The 15,189-nt window shown below is 35.6% G+C and overlaps 1 protein-coding gene across 1 annotated transcript in view; it reads right to left on the bottom strand.

The window, feature by feature from the left end:
* Positions 1–15,189, bottom strand: part of WDR49 (WD repeat domain 49) — a gene marked incomplete at its 3' end in the record, with an annotated part of 237,906 nt that overhangs the window by 167,696 nt on the left and 55,021 nt on the right. Inside the window, exons 2-4 of the mRNA XM_007946655.1 lie at positions 14,063–14,503; positions 9,524–9,700; positions 8,536–8,710 (exon numbers count right to left, since the gene is read on the bottom strand). Coding sequence (XP_007944846.1) covers positions 8,536–8,710; positions 9,524–9,700; positions 14,063–14,503 — 793 coding nt within the window. The remainder of the gene's footprint in view (positions 1–8,535; positions 8,711–9,523; positions 9,701–14,062; positions 14,504–15,189) is intronic.

Genomic DNA, 15,189 nt, shown 5'->3' with positions numbered 1-15,189 from the left:
GCACAGCAGAACGAAACACTGCCCAATCCCGCACCAGCCCCACAATCCATGCTATACTCGAGCCCATCATCGCAGCCACTGTATCAATCCATCTCCCTGAAGGCCTCCCCCTCTTTCGTCGACCCTCCACCCTACCAAGCATGGCATTCTTCTCCAGGGCATTAGCCATTAGAGAGATGCAAATCGAAACAAAAATGAGATGTCATCTCACCTTAGCTATAACAGCAAAATTCAACAACATAGAAACAACAAATGCCAGTGAGAGTGTGGAGAGATTGGAACTCTCATACACTGCTGGTAGTATTGTAAAATGATGCAACTCCTGTGGAAAATGATATGGTGCTTCTTTAAGAAGTTGGAAATAGAAATACCATTGATCTAGCAATCCTACTACTAAACAAAAAATATATATATATATATCTTAAAGAGGTGAGATCCATGACATGAAAAGATATATGCACACTCATGTTTATCTGTTCATGACAACACTATTCTCAATAGCAAATAAATGAAAACAACCTAAGTGCCCATCAACAAATTAATAGATAAGAAAACTATGGTACATAAGCACAATGGAATACTATGCAATATTAAATAATGAAGAATCCACAAACATGGATGAACTTGGAGGAAATTTTGCTGAATGAAATAAGTCAATCACAAAAAGACAAATACTGCATGCATTTGTTATTGTAAAATTCAAGGAAAGGTTTACAGAGGGAAGGAAATTTTCCTTTTTGGTTACCAGGGATGGCAGGGGAGGGGAGGGAAAACTGCTGACTTGTAAGTTAAGAGACGTGTTGATTTGGGTGAAAGGAAATGCAATATAACAAAAGTGTGTGAGCAGCCCAAGGAAGACACAGAGAGGTAAACAAGAGGTTGTTGTTATGTGTCGTCGAGTCGTCTCCAACTTATAGAGACACTATGTACAACAGAACAAAACACTGCCTAGTCCTGTGCTAGCCTCATGATCCCTACTTCCATTGATGTTGATTATAGAACCAAATAATATGAAGTCTTTGACAACTTCAATCTTTTCTCCATTTAGCGAGATGCTGCTTATTGGTAAAGTTTTGAGGATTTTTGTTTTCTTTATATTGAGGTGTACTCCATACTGTAGACTGCAGTCTTTAATTTTCATCAGTAAGTGCTCCAAGACATCCTCACTTTCAGAAAGCAAATTTGTACCATCTCCGTATCTCAGGTTGGTAATGAGCCTTCCTCCAATTCTGATGCTATGTTCTTCATAAAGTCCAGATTCTTGGATTATTTGCTCAGCATACAGATTGAATAAGTATGGTGAAAGGATACAACCCTGACACACTCCTTTCCAGTCTTTAAACCATGCAGTAGCCCCTGGTTCTGTTCGAACAAAAGCTTCCTAGTCTATGTACAGGTTCTTCATGAGTACAATTAAGTGTTCTGGGATTCCCATTCTTCTCAATGTTATCCACATTTTGTTATGATCCACACAATCAAATGTCTTTGCATAGTCAATAAAACACAAGAAAACATCTTTCTGGTATTCTTTGTTTTGAGCCTAGATCCATCTGACATCAGCTATGATATCCCTCACTCCACATCCCCTTCTGAATTCAGCTTGCATTTCTGGAAGTTCTCTGTCAATATACTGCTGCAACTCTTTTTGAATTATCTTCAGTAAGATTTTACTTGTGTGTGATATCAATGATATTATTTATCAATATCAATATCAAATTATCAATGATAATTTCCACATTCTGTGGGATCATCTTTCTTTGGAATGAGTACAAATAGGGATCTCTTGCAGTCAGTTGGCCAGGTAGATGTCTGCCAAATCTCTTGGCATAGTTGAGTGAGTGCCTCCAACACAACATCAGTTTGTTGAAACATCTCAGTGGGTATTCCATTACTTCCTGGAGCCTTGTTTTTTGCCAATTCTTTTAGTGCAACTTTGACTTCTTCCTTCAATACCATTACTTCTTAATCATATGCAAGCTCCTGAAATGGATGATCTACCAATTATTTTTGGTATAGTGACTCTGTGTATTCCATCCATCTTCTTTAGATGTTTCCTGCATAATTCAACATATTGCATTTTAATATTGCAATTTGAGGCTTGATTTTTTTCCTCAGTTCTTTCACATTGAGAAATGCCAAGTGTGTTCTTCTTTTTTGGTTGTCTAACTCCAGGTCTTTGCACATTTCATTATAATAATTGACTTTGTCTTCTTGAGCTGCTCTTTGAAATTTTCTGTTCAGTTCTTTTATCCTGTTGATTCTTCCATTTCCTTTATGTACTCTCCATTCAAGGGCAAGTTTCAGAGTCTCTTCTGACATCCAATTTTATCTTCTCTTCCTTTCCTGTCTTTTTAATGACCTTTTGCTTTCTTGATGGATGATGTTCTTGATGTCGTCCCACAATTCCTTGGATTTTAGTCATTGGTGTTCAATGAATCAAATCTATTCTTTAGATAGTATATAAATTCAGGTGGGATATAATCAAGGTCATATTTTGGCTCTCATGGACTTGTTTTAGTTGTTTTCAGCTTCAACTTGCATATAAGCAGTTGATGGTCTGTTCCACAATCAGCTCCTGGCCTTGTTTTGGCTGAAGATACTGAGCTTATTCATCACCCCTTAGCACAGAAGTAGTCAATATGATTCCTCTGTACTCCATCTGGCAAAGTCCATGTGTAGAGTTGCTATTTATATTGTTGAAAAAAGGTATTTGCAATGAATAAGTCATTGGTCTTGCAAAATTCTATCATGCAATATCCAGCATTATTTCTATCACCATGATCATATTTTCCAACTACCAGTGATTCTTCTTTGTTTCCAATTTTTGCATTCCAATTACCAGTGATAATTAATACATCTTGATTGCATATTTAGTCAATTTCCAACTGCAGAAGTTGGTAAAAGTCTTCAATTTCCTCATTTTTGGCTTTGGTGATTGGTGTGTAAATTTGAATAATAGTAGTATTAACTGGTCTTCCTCATAGGTGTATGGATATTATTCTATCACTGACAGCATTGTACTTCATTCAGCACAAGAGGTACAGACAAAAAAAGGTAAATACTACTACATACACAATACTGCGCTATCAGTAATAACAAATACTAATCTAGGGGTGGATACACAGGTAAGAAGATCAGGTATGGTTAGGAGAACTGGAATATACCCATGACTATACATTTGTCTGGTGGATGATATTCTCATATACATATTTGTATGTGCTATAAAACTGTCCACAAACATTATAGAGCTAATAGAGGACAAAGTTTGAATAACTTCTTAGCCACAACTAAGAACCTTGAGGGAATGAATTGCTGGGCTTCCAGGCTCAGAACTGTGGTTGTAGGGAACATCAAACTTAACTGGCACAGCATGGTACACAAAAATATTGTTCTACATCCTCTTTTGGTGAGTAGCAACTGGGGTATTAAAAGCTTGCAAGCAGCCATCTGAGATGCAACTATTGGTGTCTCCTTATCTGGAACAAAGAAGAGAGAAGAAAATCAAAGACATAAGGAATGATTAGTCCAAGGGACCAATGGGCCACAGGAACCTCAGCCTACATGACCAGAAGAACCAGATGATGCCTGGCTGCCAACACCAAACACTCAGAAGGGATCAAAATTGGAGATCCTGGATAGAGAAGGAGAAAAAATGTGGAACAAAATTCAAAAACATAAAAAAGACCAGACTTTCTGGTAGCATAGAGACTGGTGAAAACGCCAAGACTATGGACCCAAGTCACTATTCAGGCCTGGAAGTGGACTCATTCTCATGGCTCAACTCTCAGCCAAACAAGACAGGACTACAAGCTGAACAACTACACTAGAGAGAGATGCGCTCAGAACAGTCAAGCATGGGAGATCAGAAGGGCAGCATTTGCACAGGGAGAAAGCTAGGCAGGCAGTAATGCACAGGTAAGAAAGGCACAAGGAAGGAGTAGCCACACAGAGGAGGTGGGAGAAGAGCTGTGGAGATTGTAATGAGGGTCACAAAACAAAATGCATATGAACTGTGGAATGTAAAACTAATCTGTTTTGTAAAATTGCACCCAAATCACAATCAAAAGTTAAAAAAAAAAAATCATACCTATTGTATCTGGAAAATCTGTTGTAAAAGACTTCTTTAAAGTTTTAAAAAGCAAAGATGTCACTTTGAAGACTAAGGTGTGCCTGACCCAAGCCATGATATTTTTAATCACCTCATATATATGCAAAAGCTGAACAGTGAATAAGGAAGACTGAAGAAGTTGATGCATTTTAATTATGGTGTTGGGGAAGCATATTGAATATACCATGGACTTCCAGAAAGATGACCAAGTCGGTCTTGGAAGAATTACACACAGCATGCTTCTTAGAAATGAGGATGGCGAGACTTCATCTCCTGTACTTTGAGCATGTTATCATGAGGGACCAGTCCCAGGAGAAGAAGGATATCATACTTGGTAAAGTGGTGAGTCAGCAAAATAGAAGAAGACCCTCAATAAGACAGACTGACACGCTGGCTGCAACAATGAGCTCAAGCATAGCAATGATTGTGAGGATGGCACAAGGCCAAGCAATGTTTCATTCTGCTGTACACAGGATTTCTATGTGTCAGAACTGACTAGAGTACACCTGACAACAACATAGAGCCACAGATCCAAGGGTCTCCTTGAACTCCAAGCAGGATACACACACACTTAGCAAAGTAAAGTACATCATAACCAAATTACTTAAAATCTGTGATAAAGGGAAAATCTTATAACACTATGACTATGATCTGTGTGCGATAGTGGGCACTATGTAGAACAATGACACATTGCCTGCCCCAGTAAATATGTTTTATTTTTGTGTCTACATACAAATACAATTTGGATGTGAAGCATCCAAATTTACTTTTGGGTTGACAGGGTAATAGCATGCAGGATCCAGATTTTGATGTTGTTACAGAATTTTGGAAGACTGGATCATTGATTGAGCAGCATCTGAAAACAAGACTTTAAAGAACCCAAGCATAAGGACAGAATTGATAACCTTTCAAATCATGCAACTAAAGAGTTCATTTGAAGTGTATAAATAAGGAGGCAAAATGAGGAGCTTGATATGAGCTGAGGTAGCAAGACATGAGGGATGTTTCAGGAAAAATGATGGGAAAAAGATTCTTCTTTGGTGGCAGGATCTGGAGTATTTCAGAATAAAACTTCCTCCAGAGATTGTATAAATTGAGGAGGTGAGGTGGGAAGAGTTAAAACAATGGGGCCAAGACAGGCTCTGTGATTTGTGAATGAAAATTTACCTATTTGTAAACTGAGTTTTTGTAGGACCTTCTAAGGTGGTTCATTCATTCCTCATTTTCACATCTCAAGTCCTGAAGATCCTTGCTTCTAAAAGTTTCTCATTTCTGCCCTTTGTTTATCATTTCTGTTTTCACCTGATCAAGAACTTTTACTGGGCCAGTCTGGTTATAGTTTCTTCCTCCTCCAGTCCATGCTGAATTGAGCTACCAATTAAATCTCCCCTAAACGTCTACATCAGGTTTGTCCAAGTTTCCACAAAAATATTCACTGTTTCATGTTGTGTCAAATAGGAACTTGCCGATATCTCCCAACATATGTCCCCACCCAACATATTCACTTTTATATCCTCAATATTTAGCCTTTGATATATTCATATCTGCCTCTTCCTCCTTCATTATTATGACTGCTTGTCTACATTTTACGCACATTCCCCATACAGTCTCTTTTTCACTTCACCTATCCATCCTACAAGTCCTAGCAACCACCTTTGGAGCTTCTCCTCTTAACTTTCCTTCCCCTTTACTAACAACTATGGGCTCAAAATCTCATCCATATGGTATAGTAGTTAATTTTCAGCCCCATTGTGCAATTTTCTAATAAATTTCTAATAAATTACTTTATGTTAGTCTTTATTCCTTTATGCTTATCCTTCGTTCCAGATATTAAGTTTCCTGATGGTGGAGCCCAGAACTTACCTTTCATCTAAACTAAAAAAAAAAAAAAAAAAAAAAAAAAAAAACCTCACTGCCCTCGAGTCAGTTCTGACACATAGTGCCCACTGATTGGGTTTCCAAGGCGGTATCTCTACCGAAGTAGATTGCCCAGTTCATCTACAGCCTCAAAAAAGCCTAAAATGAAAGTCCAGAAAATAATTGTTGATTGATCAACGTAAGTCCAATCAGTTGATGGCTTTAGTGAAATCTACAAGCTAAAGTAAACACATATTTTTTTCAGCTACTCTTCTAAACATTACCCACTAAGTCACAATAAATTCTGATGCAAACAGCTGAGAAAAAAAGTTATCCATGTTACATAGCAAAGATCCCTAATATTTTATATACTTAAAACTTTTCTGAAATCAAATCCTAATGTGCAGTGGTAAAGATGTCACACTCTGAGGTTAGAGTCCTTAGGCTAAGAATATGAATCTCTACTGCTGACACTAAATATGTTCCCATGCTTTTCTGGATCCTAAATCCAATCCCCTTTGAGTGATGTCTTATAAAAAGAGAAAACGATCACAGAGAGACATGCACAGGGGAAGGCTCTGTGTGAGGATTCATCTGTAAACCAAGGAATGTCAAGAAATACCCAGGACTGCTAACCATGAAGGACCTTCCCATATACCCAATGTCCCGATTTAAACATCTAGTCACCAAAACTGTGAGACAATAAAATTGTGTTCTTTAAAAGCACTCAGTTGTAGTATTTTTTTATTTTGTTTTTCGCTGTTGTTATGTCAGACAGTAGGGTTGGTATTTGAGAGACTTAATGAATCTTGGTAGTCTAGAAGAGTAAACACTTTTTATTTACTGAGTATTTAGATCTTACTCATATTTCAAAAAAAAAAAAAAAAACCTCAATGATAAAATCTTAGTTGGTATAGCCCAACCTTTTCAACAAAACAAAACAGCAATTCATTGACTATTTCTCCATTTTTATTCATACCGATATAAGACCACAGAATTCAAATAATGTACTAAAGTTCAGGAAATCACTATCCACTACAAATAGATTTGAAGAACTATTGCACTATAACTATAGACTAGATTTTGATTTAAGTATCAAAACATACTTCTTTGGAAGCAGCTAAAGCAGTTCTTTTCATTTTCTTTCTAATATGGTTATCTTTATTTCATAAATGTATAATTTTGTACAAAATACAAAAATACATAACCTTTAATTAAAATATTAAAATATTACAACAGAATTAAAGAACAAAGGAAAAGCTTCAAAGACATGGTATAATTTATATTGAAAAAAATGCAGAACTTATAGTTCTTGAATAAGATATTATTTATGTGGGTGATGCATTAAAAAATTAGTCCAACTCCCTGAAACCCAAAGAGGGTAAAATGAACATAAAACCCAGCTAGATCCATTTTGAATGTCCTCTTTTCAAAAAACATTAGAAATATACCTATAATATATATTGGCCAATTGGGGTTGACCATTCTATTCATTTCCATTCTCTTCAGTGGGCATTCTCTTATATACCAATCTAGAAGTGAGAAAAATTACTATAGTCCTTAATGTCTGGATCAAAGGAGAAATCAGTGCAGATATTATACATTTAAATCTGGAACCATCAGATATATATTGTAAAAATAACACATATATTGAAACCAATTAACTCATTGTAACTACTGTTGAGTTGGCCCAAATTCATGGTGGACTCATGAATAACAGAAAAAAATACTGCCCAGTCTTGTGCCATCCCCACGATGACTTGCAGATCAAACCTTTGTGATTCATAGTATCTTCATTGGCTGATTTCCCGAAGTAGAATGTCAAGCCTTTACTTCTAGTCCATCTTAGTCTGGAAATCCCCCTGAAATCCATTCAGCATCATAGCTACATGTAAGCTTCCACTGATGGACAGATGGTGGCTACACATGAGGGTCATTGGCTAGGCCTGGGTCTACCACAAGGAAGGTAAGAATTCTACCACTGATTACTAATACCCCCTAATTATCTCATTATTACTAACAAGGTATTTATAAAAGTTCTGGCTTTCTTTAGATGTTGTTTTATAACATAATCCTGTCACACAAAGAACTGTCCTCTCAAGTACTCTAGATTAGAGGAACTCAGTCTTTATGCAAAATTTAGAGAAAAAAAAGATTCCATTTTGAAGGAAGTTAAACTAATATACTTCATATGAGGACATAAAGAAAACAAATACTGGTTTTGGGAGACCTTCCTAAATGCTTTTATTAAGAAGCTCTGAATGGGACTAGATGAGATCAGTTAGCACGAGAATTGGATTGACATTAAATGAATTCTGTGACTATTTTCTTCCATCTCCTGTGATTTTTTAAGTGCATAGGTCACTGGAATTAATTCTATGAAGAACAAATTATAGGAAGGAAAAAAAGAAATAAATAATTCTTGCCAGTGTGCAGGGAATAACAGTGTCCAGACCAAAACCTCCAGAGAACCAATTATCATCAGTTGCTAGACTTAGACGTTTTGTGTGAAACATTTTCATCAAAGAATATAAGTATAGGAGTCATTCATTTTTGTTCACATTCAGTACCTTGCCTGACCCAATCTCCATGATGAAGCTTGTGCTCTAATGTATAGCAACATTTGTGATATCCAGAGAGCAGTTCTGCCCAATTAATGGTCACAGTGGCATCTTCATCTTCACAAGCACTAGCAGGCTGCTCAAATAAGGATATCAAGGCTGCTGTGAAAGAAATCACTCGGACCTGTGGAAGAGATATCATTAAAAGAAAAACAAACATAGGCAGCATAATTATGCAGAATGATTCTTTATTGTTTAAGATGAAGGACTAGATATTGAACTTAATGGGAATTTCTTCTATATTATTTTTAAAGTGCAGAGAGAGTTGTATCAAAGAACAGAAAAAGCTACAAGGTTGGTAAAATAGTCACCAAGGACAGCTTATTAGTTGCTTTTAATATACAGCTGTCATTAAAAACAGAATGAAAAGCTTTCACAATTTTAAAAGGATATCATTCAAATTAGACTACTTCAGAGGTCACAAACACATTTAGTGTCATTCAGTAAGTAATAATTTTCCAGAGGTCTGGATGGAATTTGGAACAGAAATCATTTTATCCAATGTCTAGGTTTCTAATGCATTTATCCTTTTGTTACATGATACAAGACATGATCATTCTGTGAAAGACTGGTTCTAAAAAAGCCCACAACCTTGTGAATGAAAATCAGAGCCATTAGTTTGAAAGAGTTATGAAAGAGAAATTTAGATATTTATTATGAAGAGTATATTAATATTGTGATCTATTATGCATCTTATGGTGAAAAATGTTGGCAATAGTTTTTTATAATATACAAGAAAACTACAATAAAAATTGGTTTTTATAAGCAAGAAGAGAACTGTGAACTAATCCATCTCTTCCATGTCCAACATGTGTGACCTTATGCTTTATAATGTAGTTCAATTAGAAAGCTGCAGTGATTGCATTTTACTTTTCATTTTCAGCTACAAATTCATGATTAAATCCATAGTGTTCAGTCTTATCCTTCTCTCACTTGCCTTTCCAGTTATGTCCCCAAAGGACAGAATTGATTCATTGGCATCAAGAGGGTCATACCAATAATCCATGCAAACTGGTGTTGTTTTCAGGCCTTGGAGTTTGTATTGACAAGGAAATCCTTCTTTGGACAGCAGATCATAGAAACAAATCTCTTTACAGGTAAAAGCCACTGCTATCTAAAGTAGTAGAGTAGAAAATTAGAAAGCATTTCTGATGTATTTAGTGCGATCAATACACAAAGTGGACATGCAAATCTTATTACCAACTCAGACTTAATGGCAGGCTTACCTCTCTCTTCCTCGGCACGGGGGGGAGGTGGAAAGCAAGGTTTTGTAGTCCACACAATACAGGACATGAAGTAATTAAACAGAAATGTCCAAAGATCTTTTCTCTGAGAGCTGTTAACTATATCACAGATTGTGTAACATAGTGACACAAATGTGCTTTATTCTAATTTTAGATTCTAGCCAAGAAGAACATTTCCCATTAAATGCATTTGAACACACTTCCTTTCCTATCACTGCTCCACACACTCATCAAGGCGAGTCATACAGGAAAGACAAAGAGACAGAGCTACACCATACAGTCACACAAGAAATTTTACAAAGCATGCTGAAGTAAGTAGAGGCTTTCACAGAATAAATATTTTCTATAAAAACTCTGTAAGTAGTCTCCCTAAACAGATAAATTCTAGGGCTATAAAAAAGAGTAAATCATTTAACTACATAAAAATAATTTTTGAAAAAGATATCATGAACAAACTTAAGACAGTAATGAACAAGACAAAAACATTCAATATGTATATAATAAGCAGAGGATTATTATCTAGATATATAAAGACTTCACTCTAATAAACAGGAAAAGTAAAACATTCAAACAATAAATGGGCAAAAAATATGAAAGGCAATGCACAGAAAATATAAATAATCAACTACCATATAAAAAGCTACTTAATTCAGTAAGTGATGAAGAAAACGCATGTTAGCATAATAATGATTTATTTCACATATCATAATTAAGAAAAAATTTAAACACTGACAATATTCAGTTTTATCAAAAGTTTGAGGAAGCATATAAACAAGCATTACAACTTTTTGAAACTATTTGCATATCTCTCAAAACAAAAAATGTGCTTTGACTTAATAATTCTATGTCTAGAAATTTATCCTTAATAAGTATGTATATATATATATGTGCAAATTAGCAAATGATATGAAAGAAATATATGACATAGATGTTCATTTCATCAGTGTTAATCATAGAATAAAAATGGAAACAGGTAATATGTTAATATATCAGAAAATTATAAAATTCATGAGACATCTTACTTTATACTTGCTAGAATTAAATTTTATAAAGTAAAAAATAAAAGATGAAAATATATATACTTATATATGTTCATAAAAGATACCTTAAATAATTATTTGATAAAAACCATTGAGATGTGTATACTATTTACATATAAACTATATACCTAATATATAGTAAGTTAATAGAAAAAGATATGGAATGACACCAAAACAAATATCCAAAAATAATAATTTATCTCAGCAGAGAAGGGTAGGAGTGGGAAGGTGTGGGAAGGGGGAAATTTTTCATTCTATATATGTCAGTACTGTTTGAAATTTTTTAACATGATGCATCTATGTATTATGGTTTACACAGAAAGAATAAAAGAAAAACAAAATTTTAAGTGACATCATAAAACTAGTCTCAGTAAACTTGACAATATTCAAGTCATATCTGTGACCACAGAGCTCCTAGAATTAAATTAGGAATCAACAAAAGTTAGATATCTGGAATATCTCTGCAAATACTTGTAAACTAAATAACACAAGTTTAAATAACTTATGAGCCAAAGGAAAAATCAGAAGGGAAATTAGAAAGTATTAAAAATGAATGAAAACAAAAACACATTATATCAAATTGTGGGATGCCAATAATGTAGCACTCAAGGGCAATTTTATCATGCTGAACAATTATATTAGAAAACAACAAAATAACACCTGGGGAGGGCAAAATTTGGTTCCAAATTTGTCATATCATATTATATTAATGTCCTGTGTTCAACAAAAAATTAAGAGACATGCAAAGACACAGGAAATGTCTTATATGCTGGGGGGTGGGAAGGTGGGAGGACTGAAGCACTCAGCACAAACTCTCTCTGAGGAAGCACAGATGCTGGATTTTTTAGATAGAGACTTTAATAGATCTTATGAATAGGTTCAAAGACTGAAAAGCAATCATGCCTAAAGAAATAAGGAAAGTGTGGATATGATGCTGCAGCAAAGAGAGAAAATCAATAAAAATATGTTGTTGTTGTTGTTGTGTTGTTGTTATGTGCCCTCGAGTGGGACCCAACTCACAGCAACCCCTCCTTGGGTTTCAGAGGCAGTATCATTATGGAAGTAGATTGTACAACCTTCCTTCCGAAGAGTGGCTGGTGGATTTGAATTGCCAGCCTTCTGGTTAGCAGTCAAGTGCCTTAGGCACTATACTGCCAGAGCTCCTAATAAATATATAGAAATAGTAAAAAAAAAAATTCTGTCAATCTCCCTTTTGATTCAAGTATTAAGCCCATTTACATTTAATAGTATTACTAGTAATGCAGGATTCACCATTTTTTTAACAACAGAGTGCCAAAATACATGAAACAAAACTGAAAGAATCAAAGGGAGAAATAAATAATTCAACAATAACAGTTGGAAACTTCAACATTCCATCTCTAATAATGAATAGAAAAACTAGGCTGAAGAACAACAAGGAAACAGAAGGTTTGAATAACACTATAAACCTAGGTTTAACAGATATCTTTAGAACACTCTTCCAACAATAACAGAATGCACATTCTTCTCCAGTGCCTGTGAAACATTCCTCAGGCTAAACCATATGTTGTTATGCACAACAACAACGCAACCCACTGGGGTCGAGTCGGATCCAACTCACAGCGACCCCTCCTTGGGTTGCCGAGGCAGTATCACTACGGAAGTAGATTGCCCAACCTTCCTTCCGAGGAGTGGCTGGTGGGTTTGAACCACCAGCCTTCTGGTTAGCAGTCAAGTGCCTTAGGCACTATGTCACCAGAGCTCCCAAACCATATGTTAGGTGATAAAACATATTTCAATAAATTTAAAAGGATTTTTTAAATTAATTCATTTAATAATTTTAATCATTTAATAAATTCATATGAATTTATATTATATATATATTAAATATATAAGCTATATTTAATAATGTATTAGGATCTCTGGTGGCACAGCACATAAGACATTTGACTGCTAATCCTAAGGCTGGTGGTTCAAACCCCAAGCTGCTCCACAGGAGGAAAATGAGGCAATTTACTTCCGTCTAACCTTGGAAACTCAAAAGCATCACTATGAGTCAGAATCAATTTGATGGTGGTGGGTTTGGTTTGGGTTGCGTTTATTTAATATATTATCCTGTTTATTAAATAAATAATTTAATCCTATGGTTTTTTAACACAATGGGATGAAATTAGAAATCAATAACAGAAGGAAATTTTGGAAATTCACAAATATGTGGAACTTAACATCAGTAACAACAACAACAAAATGCAAGAATAAGACTTAAGATGTAGAACAAAAGAGGTATACCAATCATTCACAATGTCTGGACCTTATATAGATCCTGACTCAAACAAACAATTTAAAAATTATAACACAATCAAGAAAATGTGAACATGATTTTATATGGGGTGGCAATGACGATATTAAGGAATTATTGCTATTTCTTAAGTGTAATAGAGGTATTGTGGTAATGTGAAAAAATAGACACCTTTTAGAAATACTGAAATAATTATAGAATAAATGACTGATGCTTTGGAATTTAACAAAGGAGACATATAAATGAATCAAGTTTAACCACAAATTGAAAATGATTAAAGTTAAACATTGGGTACATCAGGTTCTTAATATTATTCTCTCCGTTCCTGTACGTTTTTGAAATTTTTCGTAGTAAAAATTTACCATCTGCCTAATATGAAATTTTAACAATAAGGATACTTAAGCTGCAACCATCCCCCCTCAAAATTTATTTTCCTTTTGGTTTGTTATCTCTCTCATAGGTATAGTTATATGAAAATAGTTGAACTGAGTGGGTCCTAACTAGCAGAATTAAGAACCTGATTAATGCAGGGATCAAAATCAGATAAGCAGTCCCCTTAATTGCATTGAGCTGTGCCATGTACTACAACAGCCTTTCAGCTCTGCATACAGACCCATGATCCTGCTGCAAATACAGAGTAATAAAGGTCTTATCAGCATGACCACATCTGGGACAGAGCCAAGAATCTGAGTCATTATCAGAGAGTGGTTTAAAGACACTCAAGAGAATAGCTTAGGAAATCGAGTAGCTCACTTGGCTCTACTTGCATTCCCTCTGGGTCAGAGGAGAAGCATCACAAGAGTGATACAGCACTCTGTTGCTGCTGGTACTAAACTTGTGTATTGATCAAGAGCCCTGTCCCACACATTTATCCCCTTTTACATGCAGTAAATGTATTTCTAAAGCCTTTGTACCTTGTGTACATTTTCCAGAGAAACCAGACTTGTTACCCACAGGTGTTTGAGCTTGCTGCCATCTGAAGTGATAGGAAGTGTTTCTTGCAGCTTTAAATTCTCTCCCCAGATTCCTAATAAACCTTCTTTACTGATAGTCAGATAACGACTTGAACTTTTTAAGAAAATTACTTTTTGAATGGTATCCTTGTGCTTCACTGGAAGGAATTCAAGGGCCTTCCACTGGGGAACCACAGTTGCCTTTGCTTGTTCATCTTTTTCATGGAGCGCTAACAATATAAATGAGATTAGTTTGTCCCAATTAATGAAGCCATCTCCAGCCACATCCACTTTGTCAAAGAGCTCCTGATATTCTTTCTTTGTGCCCCAACCAATAATCTCTTTCATCCTCTGCACGAACTCTTCTCTGGACATAGAGATGGTTTGTCTTTGCTCTGGGGACTTCAAACAAGAATAAAAAAAATCAGACAACAATGAAAGTATCACACATACAAGAGCATTGTCCTACGCTCAAAAGTGTTTTTAATTGGCAGGTCTTTCAAAATGCAAAGAAAAGTGTCTTTTACTTCCTATCAGCATAATACTTAAGTGAACTGGGGACTGGGAGGAAAGAAAACTTGATTATAGGATTAGATGTTGACATCCTTGTTTTTTGTCATTGGTAAACAGAATAATCCTCAAATTAAGACATAAAGCTAATTCTTTCAAAAGCACAGAGATGACCACTGCACCAAACAGAAACATGTTACTTTCATGGTGGCTATGGAAGGCAGAATAATGGTCCCTGAAAGATGTCTATATTCTAATCCCCAGAACCTGTAAATATGTTACCTTATTCAGGAGCTCTGGTGGTGTAGTGGGTAAGGCATTTGGCTGCTGATCAGAAGGTCAGCAGTTCAAACCCACAAGCTGTTCAGTGGGAGAAAGATGAGGCAATCTACTTCTGTAAAGATTTACAGCCTTGGAAACCCAGTGGGGGTCGCTGTGAGGCAGTGGTTTGGTTTTTTGGTTTATATGGTAAAAGGGTAGTGATTAAATTAAGGATTTTGAGATGGGAGATTATCCTGGATAATCATGTGGGCCCAGTGTAATCACAAGGCTCTTTATAAGGGAGAGAGGGAGGCATG

Source organism: Orycteropus afer, unplaced genomic scaffold, assembly GCF_000298275.1.
Source record: "Orycteropus afer afer isolate SDZICR_OR568_19922 unplaced genomic scaffold, OryAfe1.0 scaffold00168, whole genome shotgun sequence".
In the NCBI taxonomy this organism is placed as follows: Eukaryota; Metazoa; Chordata; class Mammalia; order Tubulidentata; family Orycteropodidae; genus Orycteropus; species Orycteropus afer.
This window is presented reverse-complemented; position numbering and strand designations above follow the sequence as displayed.